Source organism: Choloepus didactylus, chromosome X (genome assembly GCF_015220235.1).
Source record: "Choloepus didactylus isolate mChoDid1 chromosome X, mChoDid1.pri, whole genome shotgun sequence".
Taxonomy (NCBI): Eukaryota; Metazoa; Chordata; class Mammalia; order Pilosa; family Megalonychidae; genus Choloepus; species Choloepus didactylus.
In genome coordinates this window covers 41,412,747-41,425,232 of record NC_051334.1, presented here as the reverse complement: position 1 = coordinate 41,425,232, position 12,486 = coordinate 41,412,747, and the positions used below count along the sequence as shown (strand labels likewise).

General features: G+C 40.9%; 1 protein-coding gene across 6 annotated transcripts in view; it reads left to right on the top strand.

Moving 5' to 3' along the window:
* The window catches only part of CASK (calcium/calmodulin dependent serine protein kinase), a 524,745-nt gene that overhangs the window by 505,097 nt on the left and 7,162 nt on the right, over window positions 1-12,486 (top strand). For all 6 annotated transcript variants that reach the window (XM_037820735.1, XM_037820733.1, XM_037820731.1 and 3 more), the window contains 4 exons: window positions 942-1,022; window positions 1,125-1,205; window positions 3,286-3,488; window positions 10,599-10,682. In XM_037820735.1, coding sequence (XP_037676663.1) covers window positions 942-1,022; window positions 1,125-1,205; window positions 3,286-3,488; window positions 10,599-10,682 — 449 coding nt within the window. The remainder of the gene's footprint in view (window positions 1-941; window positions 1,023-1,124; window positions 1,206-3,285; window positions 3,489-10,598; window positions 10,683-12,486) is intronic.

The window sequence follows — 12,486 nt, the reverse complement described above, 5'->3', positions numbered from 1 at the left end:
GAACTTCAACAGGAATGGCCATCCTCTCAGGAAAGTTTCATACATTGCTTGATTTTTTTTTTTCAATAGTTTTGTTTAAGAGGCAAGTTTCAAAAAATAATTTTTAAAGTATTTCTTCTCAGTCTGTAATGGTTAGAGAACTCCCTGTTTGCAAAGGTTTCTAGCCTGAGACTCTGCTTCGTGCTCCTTTCCATTTCTGTCCAGCCTGATTTACTACACACAGGCTGAGCATGTAACAGCTGGCAAGGTTTAGGGCCCAGGGAAGCAAGTTGCCTACTTACATACCCAAGACTTTCTATCAAATGGATATCTGGCTTAGAATAAAACTTGGGAGGCCCTTATTTCAAACACTTGTGAAACCATAGTTACATACATAGAACTTGACTTTGAAAGAATCCAGCATGCTACCTTCATCAATTATGTTGAAATAAAGAACCAGGAAGTTAAAGACCAGCTGTCCATGCATTTCTCATCCATCTCTAAAATGATCTAGCTGGCCTCTCTCTTGGTTAATTTTAGTTGCATTCATGTTATATTCATGTTGGTGTTGGTCACCGTCTGTAGACTTTTCTTTTTAGTATTGCTGATTTGTTAGAATTGCAAAAACGGGAACAGCATGTGGTTTTGAATGAATTCATATGATTTGTTGGATACTGCATGAGAAGATACGCAGTATCTTTTAGAATTGGACTTTTGTGCATGTGTTCAACATATCTTGGATGCCCCTGGTTCTAAAGTGCATTTTCATGGGCTTAAAAATGAAATTTTATCCCTAAAGGTTTTATGACTTAAATTACATGTAAGTTGTAAGGCATAAGTTGGAGTCATACTTTTAAGATGTGGTTTTACTATAACTTTTGTTTTACCAGTAAAATTGTGATTTACTTGCATGAACTGTTCATTTCGTAAATTTACCTTTCTTCTTAATCTTTGCCTTTTAGTGTTTGATCAATTAGATCTTGTTACATATGAAGAAGTAGTAAAACTGCCAGCATTCAAAAGGAAAACACTAGTCTTATTAGGTAAGCTTGATTGTACAAGTAGCTTTCTTATTCTCATCTTCAAAACATTTTGTGAGTGTTAACAACTGTCAATTTTAACTTCCTTCTTTAAAAATGACATAGGTGCACATGGTGTTGGGAGACGACACATAAAAAACACCCTCATTACAAAGCACCCGGACCGGTTTGCATACCCTATTCCACGTGAGTGATGCCTCACTCTCTTTTATTATACTTTTCCTATCCTTTTTTAAATATTGTAATTTATATATTTTTTCTGATTACATGAAATAATAACTGTTCATCATAGGAAATTAAGAAAATCCAAAAAAGAACAAAGAAGAAAATGAGTAAACAACAAGCCCACTCCCACTTCCCCAAAAATAGCACTGTAAATATTTTGTTTGAACCCCCAAAGCTTTGTAGCAGTTAATGTCTTTTTCTGGATGGGTAGAGGTAAAGGAGAATGATTTTTAAGAGCAACAGGAGAAGGTGTGAACCATCCCAAAGGGTCCTCAGATACCTTCCTGAAGCAGTTGTCTTTGACCACTTACTGTTATGTCTACACCCCAGAGAGCCATGGGGCTTCATAAGACCACCCTCATCCCAGAACTCTGTCCAATTGTACACAACAAGGAAATTCATTAAATATCATTTCAATTAGTGCCACGGGGTTTTTTAGTAAAACACTTTGAAATGTCCCTTTAGTTCTCCTTGTATATAGATCATGAATACAGCGAGCTTAGCTAACTTTTAGTTTCTTCTTGATCCCGTAACACTTGAACCCTCCATGTTATTAAATGTCCAATTAACTTGCTTGATTTCGAAACTTAAGGTTAATGTCCTCAATCATGTCTTCTCTGAAATATTTAACCCCAGGGGTGTATATAGCCCATGTTTAACTACTGTGATGACTGAAAATAGTACAATATAGTATGCCATTTCTCCAGCTTTTAAGGTGCCTGGAGAAAGGATTCCTCTTTAAAATGTTCACATTTTGATGTCCACAAGCACTTGGCATCTCTAATGGTCTGGTCAGGACAGGAGAGGGGGGATTTCCCCATGGATCTGGACCCATGCACACAGCAGAGTGTAGCATAAATTTGTGTTTGCTCCAAAAAGCAAGGGAGGAGGGGAGAGAGGGGAGGGAGGGAGGAAAATGAAAGAGAGAAAGAAAAAAATTGGAAGAAAAGAGAAGGAGGGAGAAAGGGAAGAAGAAAAACTATTAAAGCCAGTGTTCCAGGCTTGTCCAGAATAACATTTTCTAAAGTATATTTTGCAGAATACTGATCTATTAGTATCCCACAGACTAGGGTTTATTCAAATATACTTTAGCATAGACTCGTTCAGAACAGGGGTTGGCAAACTTATTCTATAAAGACCAGATAGTAAATATTTTAGGCTTTGTGGGCCCATATAGTCCCTCACAACCACTCAATTCTGCCATTGTTGCAAGAAAGCAGCTCTAGACAATATGTAAACAAATAGGCATGGCTCTGTCCCATAAGACTTTATTTACAGGAACAGACAGTAGACCATATTTGGCCAGCAGGCCATAGTTTGCCAACTCCTGGTTTTTGTCTTCCCTAGCAGTTATGGCCATGTCCGGCTAAGGTCATTGCATTTTCAAAATGGTGTCTTTTGCTATATTCTAACATTTTCCTTTTGCTAGATGCTATAGACTAGCACTACCCAATATGGTATTCACTGTCCAGTACAATAACCATTAGCCACATGTGGCTATTGAACACTTAATTTTAACTTATAAGTTAACTTTAACTTATTCAATTTTAATTAATTTAAACAATGCTGGGTGGCTAGAAGCTACTGTATTAAGGAGCACGGCTACAGACAGCCAAACACGGACCTCTTTCTTTTGCCTCCTTCGCCTCATTTTGCTATTTTTTATTTTTCCTCCTTTCTTCTGATCAAGACCTACCCACAATAAGGCATGCAGTGAGTTATATTAATCCTGAATCATTTCGTTTCTTTTTCCTGTGTGGCTTAGCATCTTCATGGAGGGATGAAATATATCTCTTCATCTAAACACTGAAAGATTCATTAGACCAGACAAGTAGCTGGCTACCGCAGTCTGATGTCACGCAGATAAATACAATTTCTAGAATTTAGTTCTGCAAAGCCACTGGGGGTGGCAACAGGGTATGTGAGACATATACTAAAGAACCCATAGCTTTTAAGAAGAGAATGAGTTTTACTAGGTCCATTGGGAGTATAAATTCATAAGCTCAACCTTTTAAATCTTTCTTGACATGTGACTTTGCAGATACAACCAGACCTCCAAAGAAAGATGAAGAAAATGGAAAGAATTATTACTTTGTATCTCATGACCAAATGATGCAAGACATCTCTAATAATGAGTATTTGGAGTATGGCAGCCACGAGGATGCGATGTACGGGACAAAACTGGAGACCATCCGAAAGATCCATGAGCAGGGGCTGATTGCTATACTGGATGTGGAGCCTCAGGTAATGCCCAGCCACACCCAACCCCTCTGTCATCCTTCCCGCATGCTAATCCCAGATTCTGAAGTCAAAAATGACGTCAGAACCTCATGGGTTGCATAATAATTTAATAGACTGCAGGAAAATTTCAGTAATCAAGGCATCATGGGTTAAGAATCTAGAATGCAAACTAATTGTCAGACTCAGTGCACACACCCATGCAGTTAAGAAGCAGAAATTACTCTTTTGAGGTTTTCTATATACTCAAAAGCTCAAATAAAGGAACTGATTGTGTTTGTGCCTTCCAGAAATCCTACATTAATCTGACCTCAGGATAAGACTCTTGCACTTTGTTACAACAGCCACCTTTCCTTACTTGGTACATATCACACTGAACCATCAGAGCCTCTGCCAGCATTTTGTTAATCATTAGCAAGAAAATCTTGGGGCCTAGGTCTGAAACACAGCAACAGCACTAGCTTTATTGAAAGCAAGCATAAAGGAGCTCATGGGGACATCAGATGGAGCAGAGCTATAGAACCCGTGGTGATTCTCAGCCTCTGCCATCTGTTCACCTGAGGACAGAACCTAGCCCTGAGCTAAAACTGGGAGGGATATAGAGAACTTGGAGAGGAATTCAAAGGTGAGCCAGACACAGAGGTGATTAAATGATTCATAGATAGGTCCTACACTTTAGCGGTAAGAATTACTCAACTTGAAAAAGAGAAAGCTGAAGGCCTTACGTCAAAAATGCTGACAAGCTGTTTTTCATCTCTGAGGACAAGCCAAGTAGAAAGTGGACTTAAAGCATAGTAGGAAATTGGGAGTTGTAAACATCAGGGTAGGCTACAGGAGAGGCTTGGGGATGCCTGGGTGACTCCCTGATCTGCCATTTCTAACGCTAATTTGTATCTGAAGTTCCTTATCACTTATAAATGGAATCTTTATACCACCTGCCCTCAAGTGGGCTCAGTTTCATCAGGAGGCTTACCCGGCTGTCCCAGGCAGGGCAAGTCCCTCCCTGTTCAAGGTGCACCATGTGAGACTTAGTTCCCTAGCCATCCCCAAAGCGAGGGTGGAACTTGTGTAGCCAAGGTCCGGGTGACCTGGGGCCTGCCAGCTCAGTTACTGGGCTCCAAGATTCTAACATCATGGCCAGTTGGGTTCACTCCTTTCCGTTTCACAGCACCTGAAGAGATTCTTAAACTTTGGAAACCACAAAAGGATCTGGTTAAGGGGCTGGGGAGGAAAGCAACAGTAGAGTAAACACTATACAGTTAACAATTAACTTGGACCTATATAGAACTACATATATGATGTCTAACCCAGATTGATTTTTTTTTTGTTTAACTACTAATCCCTCCTTATTAGGGATTGGAAAAATCTTCTGGCCAGGGGTGGCTAGAGGCAAAGTCTCAATCCTGGTCCTGGTCTTCGACATCCTCTCCTTGGGTTCCACACTGGTCTTCACCTGAACGTCGTTTTCTGCTGGTAGTAATGTCTCTAGCAGTTTGCTGGCTGCAGGGCTCCTCAGACTCCCTCTGCCTTCCATAAGGCCAATCTCTAAGGCTTTCTGCCTTACCTGCTTCTGCTGCTGCTGCCACCGCCACTGCCACTGCTATTGCTGCTGCTGCTGCTCCACTTTTATCATTCAGCTCCCCCTGACTCCTTGCCCTTGCACATTCATGCATTGCTCTGCACAGCTGAATGGGAGACACTTCTCTTGGCCTCATCAGGACATCCACAGCCGTGACTTTGACCCATCGCACTTGCCACCAGAGCGCCTCCTCACCCCTGGCTGGGCACAGTGTCCCCTGCTCCCCTGACTGCTGGATGTGCTCACCCGCACTTTTTCTCTCCTGCTTCCTGTGTACCCGCTTCTCAGAACCATGATCTCTCAAGTCCTCCTACCTCTAAGGTCAGGCCATAGGCATCCTGTGCTATGTCTGAGCCTCTTTGGGGCAGTGACCTTGGGGGACGGGGTCTCCCAGGCCGTGCTCCACTTGGCCTGGTTCACCACTCTGGTCCCAGATTTTCCTGCCCAGTCTAGACCTGCGCCCAGTGCTGGTCTCACACTGACCATTAGCATCTCTTGGTATTCCTGTGGATGCCCACAGAGTCCTCATTAACTGGGCTTCCCTTGGGCTTCTCTGCTCTCAGCCCACCCTCTCCACGGGCTGGGAAGGGCCTCCATCCTGCCTCAGGATGCCCATGGCCATGAATGACTTGCTTTCAGGCACAGCCTCGGTGCTCCAGGGAGGCTCTCCTTAGGACATTTTTCTTCATGCTCTTTTCCTGCCCCGGCTTGTTAGAATACCCTCTGTACTGTATCTCACTGACAGTTTGATTCAACAAACTTGTATTAAGCACTTATTATATGCTAAGAATACAAATAAGAAGAATTGCTGGTGAGGACGAAATTCCTTCCTTCATATACATCCAAAATGGTCCAAAACTGGAGAAGTGCCTTGCAGTATTTTCTTTTAAATCCTCTCATTTCTATCACTGCTGATGCCATTTCCACTACATTTGGAACCATATAAAGACCATATATAAAGTCTGTATAAAGACCACCTAGCACTGTTTAACTCATTTAGTTCAGATCTAATACTTTGTGCCTTCTTAACTTAGACAGTTGAGACCAAATTGAACAAATAAATATCTAATAATACCATACAATAAGATGTTACAGTTCAGCTTTGAACCTAAAGCACCATGGAAAAGACATTAAACTAGAAGAAAATGAGTAACCCAACTTTTTAAAAAATGGTAATAGGTTGCCTATCTATAGTGCTTTCTGTTTTGCTAAGCGTTATTACTCCTGCTGTCTTATCTACTCCTATGAGAAAGAGATGTCAGGATCTACATTTGTAGATGAGGAAAACAAGGCTTAATGTAATTGTGACTTAACCAAGGTTTATAGCCATTTGAAAGTAAGGTTTGAATTTGAACTGTGTTAGCTTTTTTTTTTTACAGTAAAACCCAACCTTCTTTCACTCTAATAATTGAGGCATTTCCCAGGGCTCCACTGTGTATGTAATAGTCCCATTTGAATTCTTACTTTTTTAACGACTGCTAAAAGGCAGTCAAAACTAAGAAATCATTAGAACTTATTTCTCATGAAAATAAAGCCATGACTCAGGAAAGAATCCATGTCCCTAAAGCTAAAACTGTAATAGCTCCAGTGTATAATCATCAGAACTTAATGTGATGGTTTCAGAATTTAGGTTTTCATTTTATTTTACTTTACCCATTTGCAGCATTAAAAAGTTAACAGTAACAGAATATTTGTAGTTTTGCTTCTACCCACAGAAGGAAAGGGCATCATCAAGAAATAGTTTTCAGTCATTTGTTAAGAATTTGTACTTTGAGACAAGAACCGTGTTCTGAGCCAGGGCTGTTTTTTTTAAAATCAATTGGCTCTTTTAATATTGTTTCTTGGGTCACTATGTCCTTCCTCAAACCCTTAAGATATCTGAACAAAATTACTCAAATGCTTGCCCTTACATACTCTTTAAGCTTGCAAACCAGACAAGTTTTATAGATATCTGTATCTTAGATACTTGAGTCTAATGAGTTTTTATTCATCAGGAATACAGCAGCTATGAATAAAGATTTTCTAGAAATGACCTGGATGGTAACCTGAGATTAATTCGTGGCCTTATATGGGCTATAAAATCAATTTCTCTACCAAAAAAAAAAGAGAACTAAAGAATTAACTTTAAACTTCAAGTTAATGTTACTTTAACTATTTGAATCCAGCATGTTTTCAGTGATCTTTCTACAAATAACCTTTCCCCTCCTCCTCTCTTCCTTCCTCCCTCCCTCTCTCTCTTTCTCTCTCTTTTTCTGAATCTCTCTCTCTGAATCTCTCTGGGGCTCGGAGAGAGATATTTGCCTAAAAATATTAACAAATGTGTGTTTGATCTTGAGTCAGAAAAGAGGAGGGTTTAAAGTTCATCAAAGTAATCTATTAAACCGCCTGAGGGAGGGGAATCCTTGTGAACCAGTTCCATTTCCTGTCTCTGAAGTGACCCTGAACCTTGGTCAACCGAAATTGTATACACACACACAAAAGGGCATCCACTCAAGACCCATAAATAGAGCAGAGTGTGAAAACAGAGACCTTCAAGAACAACTGAAGAAATATGTGTTGACTCTGCTGACAATATCAGGACTACGGACAAGAAAATCTCAGTCAGGATTTGAGACATCTTATAATTTTTGAATATACAATAATATATAGGCTAGAAATAGAAACTCAAGGTCATGAAAAGGAAGAGGAAGCAAATGTGCTAACTATGGGGGTTACTGTCGTTTTTATCATATACATTAAATTTGGCTCCGAACTTCCTGGCAACCAGGCAAAAAGAAAGGGAGTGGGGGTGAATCTCATGGGTCACATAGTTCACATCTAATAGAAAGTTATTTCCTTGGAATTAATTGCTAAAGGAATATAACATGAGTCTTACACACAGGAGACATTAGGCAACATTACGGGCAAGGTCCTCATTTAACAATTTTGTGTAGTGGGTGCAGAAAGACCCTCATGTCTTTATGGATAAAGACTGAGGGCATAAATGCAGTGCAAAGATTGACAGTCTTCAGGGAGCTAAACTAATGTTTTCTGAGTAGGTGGTTTTCTGGTGGTGTTTGGCGATAGCAGAATCGTACCTAAAATGTTCAGAGGATTGGGTGCATATCAGGCAGGAGTCACTGCGTGGAGAAAACACCATTTCATTCTCTACTTCATCCATGGGTTCCACTCTGCATCTAGGCTGTGTGGACTTCCATCTGGCAATCAAAGTCTCTTCAGGGATGGAAGCAAGGGTAGGAACTATGCATTAGGATGTCTGTTCCCATCTCAGTTGCCCAGAAGTTGGCTTTAGGAAGGTGTGTGTGTGTCTACAGGGTAGTGGGGTAGGGTTGAAATGAGGAAACCTTATGCCTTGACTGAGAACCAAGATAATATTGACTAGAAGGACATTTCTAAGGGAAGATCCCTGTTAGGTTTGATTGAGCTGTATATGAACTTTTTCTTATTTGTTCCTTGCTAAAGTCCTTAGTCACAAAAGGACTGGCAAATTTTGAAATTGCTAGAATACCTCTTTCAAAAATGAACATATGCAAGCTTCCTTACAACAAATCTGAGGCTGTGACTTTTAACAATTAAAAGACCTTCAATGGACAGATAATACAAGTGCCCCTAACCCACAGGAGACATCGTGTAACTAAAATTCAGAAATACCGTCCTGGTAAAAGTGAGCCTCACACTACAAAAGAAAGCCAGAACCTTCAGTATCGAATTTCTCTCTAACATGCTTATATGCTCAAAGAGGCAAAGAGATTCCCATCAACCAAGAAAGCATAGTTGAACCTATGAAACCTCTAATGGAACCTGCCTCAAAAGACAAAATAAATTTTGTACGAATTTACTGCTTTTTACATTTTAATTTTATCATAAAGCAATTCATGCCAGGTGCCATATTGGGCATGAAGAATACAACTGAACAGTCCATACCCTCAAGAAGCTTATTCCCTAGTAACTAGGGACTTAACATTTCCCATGCTGTTGCATAAGAACAGGAACTTAGGAAGCACGCGGGCAGGGTGTCGAACATAGACTCGGAGCTCACAAAGGACTTTCCAGAGAAAATACCATCAATATTGAGTTCCAAAGGATTGTTCAGCCAAGCAAAAGGAAAGTGGGGAAGGTGAAGCCGGAATGGAAGTTCCAGGCAGAGGGAATCATAAATAAGAAGGCCAGGAAGCCAGAGTGAGTGATCCTTTCTGGAACTGAAAAGTAGTTCAGTAAGGCTGACCCATGGAAGGGAAGGGGCAGAGAGGGGCTGAAGAGGTAAGCATGGGTCAGCTGTTAAGGGAGTTGACATTTAGGTAAAGGGGTATACCTTTTATCCGAAGGCCAGGAGGGAGCTATTGAAGAGTTCTGAGCAGTGGAATGATATGATCAGATTTGCATTTCAGAAAGATCATTCTCGCAGCAGGGTGGAGTATGGATTGGAAAGCAGCAAAACTGGAGGCAGGACGACCTAATTGCTGCTACAGTAAACCAGGCAAGAAATGGAGTAATAGGAATAGAGCCAAGTCAGCAAATGGAAAGGCTATTAAGAAAGCAAAATATGTGGATAACAGAATAGATATGTTAAATTCTTGTATAAAGGACAGCAAGATATTCACCCCTGAAACATGTGCACACATTAATTAATTACATGTCAGTCATTTGTGAATTATGCACCTCTTTGTCTTGGGGTTTGTTCCCTGGGGTAGGGGGAGGGGTTTGTAACCCATAGGAGTATCACGTCCTCAAAGGGGAGGAGCTGAAGCAGTGATCCCTTGCCAGAATCAACTCTGACAGCATCTGATTTCAGCTGTGCAGTGTATCTATGCAAACTAGTTACTCACATAATTTGAGGTTTGTGATGCCTCAGAAGGGAACTGAAAGGAGCCTCAAAGGTCCTTCCCCCTTGAATGCAGCCTTTTTTGCGTGGGCCTCCTGGCTGCACAGCCACACAGCTTCTCTGTGGCAGGGCTGAGACAACTCCAGCCCTGGGCAAGGTCTCCCACCCTACGAGGCTTCCTTCCCAGTGAGTCCCACAAGGGCCTTTCATCAGGGAAACTCAGAACACCTTATATAAATGTGAACGTAGCCCCCACATTTACAGGGACCAGCATTTTCTATCCGTGGTTAGCAATTTGAAATTTGACTTGTAGTGAAATGGGCTCCAGATCAAGTGGTAAAACCAGTCTGCTGGTCCAAGTCTCCCCAAAAATGCATTTTCTATAAATTAAAATTCAGGCCAAAATTAATAACCAGTTTTAAATGAGCATTAACCAACATAATCAATATTAACTTTTCTGAAGAAAAAGAAATCAAATTGACTCATGAGATTCATAAGAAAAATGTCCACTTTGTCAACTTTTGTTTTCTGGGTGGCTATTGTCCATCCTTTGAAAGAAAAGAAGTACTATAAGTTATGAATAAAGTTGGTAAATGTAATATACCTTGCCAGAACTTTGAACAAAGGGCTTTTTCAGTTGTATAATTTTTTATTGACTCATTTGAAAATAATATTAGTCATTTCTTCTTTTAAGTTTCAATTTTTTTTTACACAGGCACTGAAGGTCCTGAGAACTGCAGAGTTTGCTCCTTTTGTTGTTTTTATTGCTGCACCTACTATTACTCCAGGTTTAAATGAGGTAAGAATCAATTAGACATTATTGTTCCCCAAGTTAGCACAGCCGTTGTAAGGATCCTTGCTTGCCATGCATGCAAGACCAAAGCCCAGTCTCATTAATACAGCTCAGTGAAGCTCTGCTTTATTGTTGATGCTGGGAATTAAGGTTTCCAGGGCTTGGAGTCCTCTTTCAGTATTAGGAATTTAGCAACAAAGGCAATATGGTTCTTGGGAGATCAGAATCATTAGGCATATTGAAGTTTTAGTCCCAAGCAGAGTTTGAGGCATGTATCAGTCTACATTTGCAGCAAAAATCTGTGGTAGAAGGGGATACGGATAGAATGTTTCATGGAACAGCCTGTGGCCTTATCGGTAAGTCGATGTCCAAAGTCTGGAGGGCAAACATCCTCCCCTTCCCAGGGCAGAACGCTTTACAGGAGTCTCGAGCCCTCCAAGCTGCCAGCCCACTTCCTCTCCTGATAGGGACGATGCTGAGAAAGCAGCAACCCTCAGGTCCATCTCTGGGCCAGGGCCGAGGGGGGGTCACCACGTCTGGGCCAAGGGACTGCTTTGCCTGAACATAAGGATAAGGAATCCCTGACCTTGAGTGGGCTACCCAGCTTCCCCTAGGCAGCCCCTGGAGTGGAACCCATACAGAATTTATATCTAGGCCCCTGGAGACAACCCAATCTGGAAATGAGCGCTGCCTCCCATCAACCCGATTCAAGTCAGTAGCCACCACAGAGATGGTGCCTACGAGAGTTGGCTACACCGTCTCGAACAAGGCCTACTTAGAAGGCCTTCTATTGCTGGGTAGATAAGAAGGGGCACCAGGTCTCGGGTAAGTGTATCAGGTGCTTATCTACAGGAGGTTCCTTACTTAAGAGAAGACTCCTATGCAAAGTTATCCTGAAGACCATGACTTCTGCAGGTTATAGAAACCATCAAAATACTGTTCGTTCTGGCCAGTAAACATGTAACCCTGGCATAAACTCACCCCAGGGCAAATGTCCTTGTCACCCAAGCTTATAATACAATGAAATCAAGGCTTGGAAATTTTCACTCTGTGTACCTTTAAGGAGGATTAAATATTTAGATTTACCAATATTATTCATATTTTTAGTCATTTTTTGTCATTTCATTTGCAAATGGTATATTCCTTTTAAATATTCTACTTTCCAATCTTGTTTAATACACAAACATGTTTGAAATTCCATGTCGTAGTTAGCTTTTGTCCTTGTGGTGCCATGTATTTTTCTTGAATTATCATCTTTGCTTTGTTCTTTTTTTGTTGTTGTTTGCCTGTTTGCCTCCCCTTTTACTAATTTTCCATAGCTGCCAAAATGGTGCAGAAAATTGCCTGTAAGTACCAGTTAGGAGGTGATGAAATACAGCCATGTTTCTTTTAATAGATTTAGAATGTAGACATTTTGTTCCCACTCATCCTGGCTTTTGCTATTAGAAGAAAGGCATTTTCTTTCCACTGAGTTTAACCCTGCTCAGATGTAAGTTAAGTACGCATAGGAGCTGTTGTAGAGGGAGAAACTGACAAATATAGCTTCATCTTATAAGTTCCCTAAGAGGAATCATCATTTTTCTGTAAAGCGAGCTACATTTTAAAATTGATGCTTTCAGCCATAAATGTTCCTGAGTGTTTTCATCAGCCCAGCTTTCTGAGCAATTAATAAACATTGCCAGTGGTTTTTGAAGCCCAGGACCATATATTCAAGTAGAATTACCTAGTTCAGAGAGCGACTTTGTAGGAATCGTTCCTTCTCGTACCTTTTGGAAGCCCTCCTGTCTTTGGGCAAGTGCACGGGTCCAAA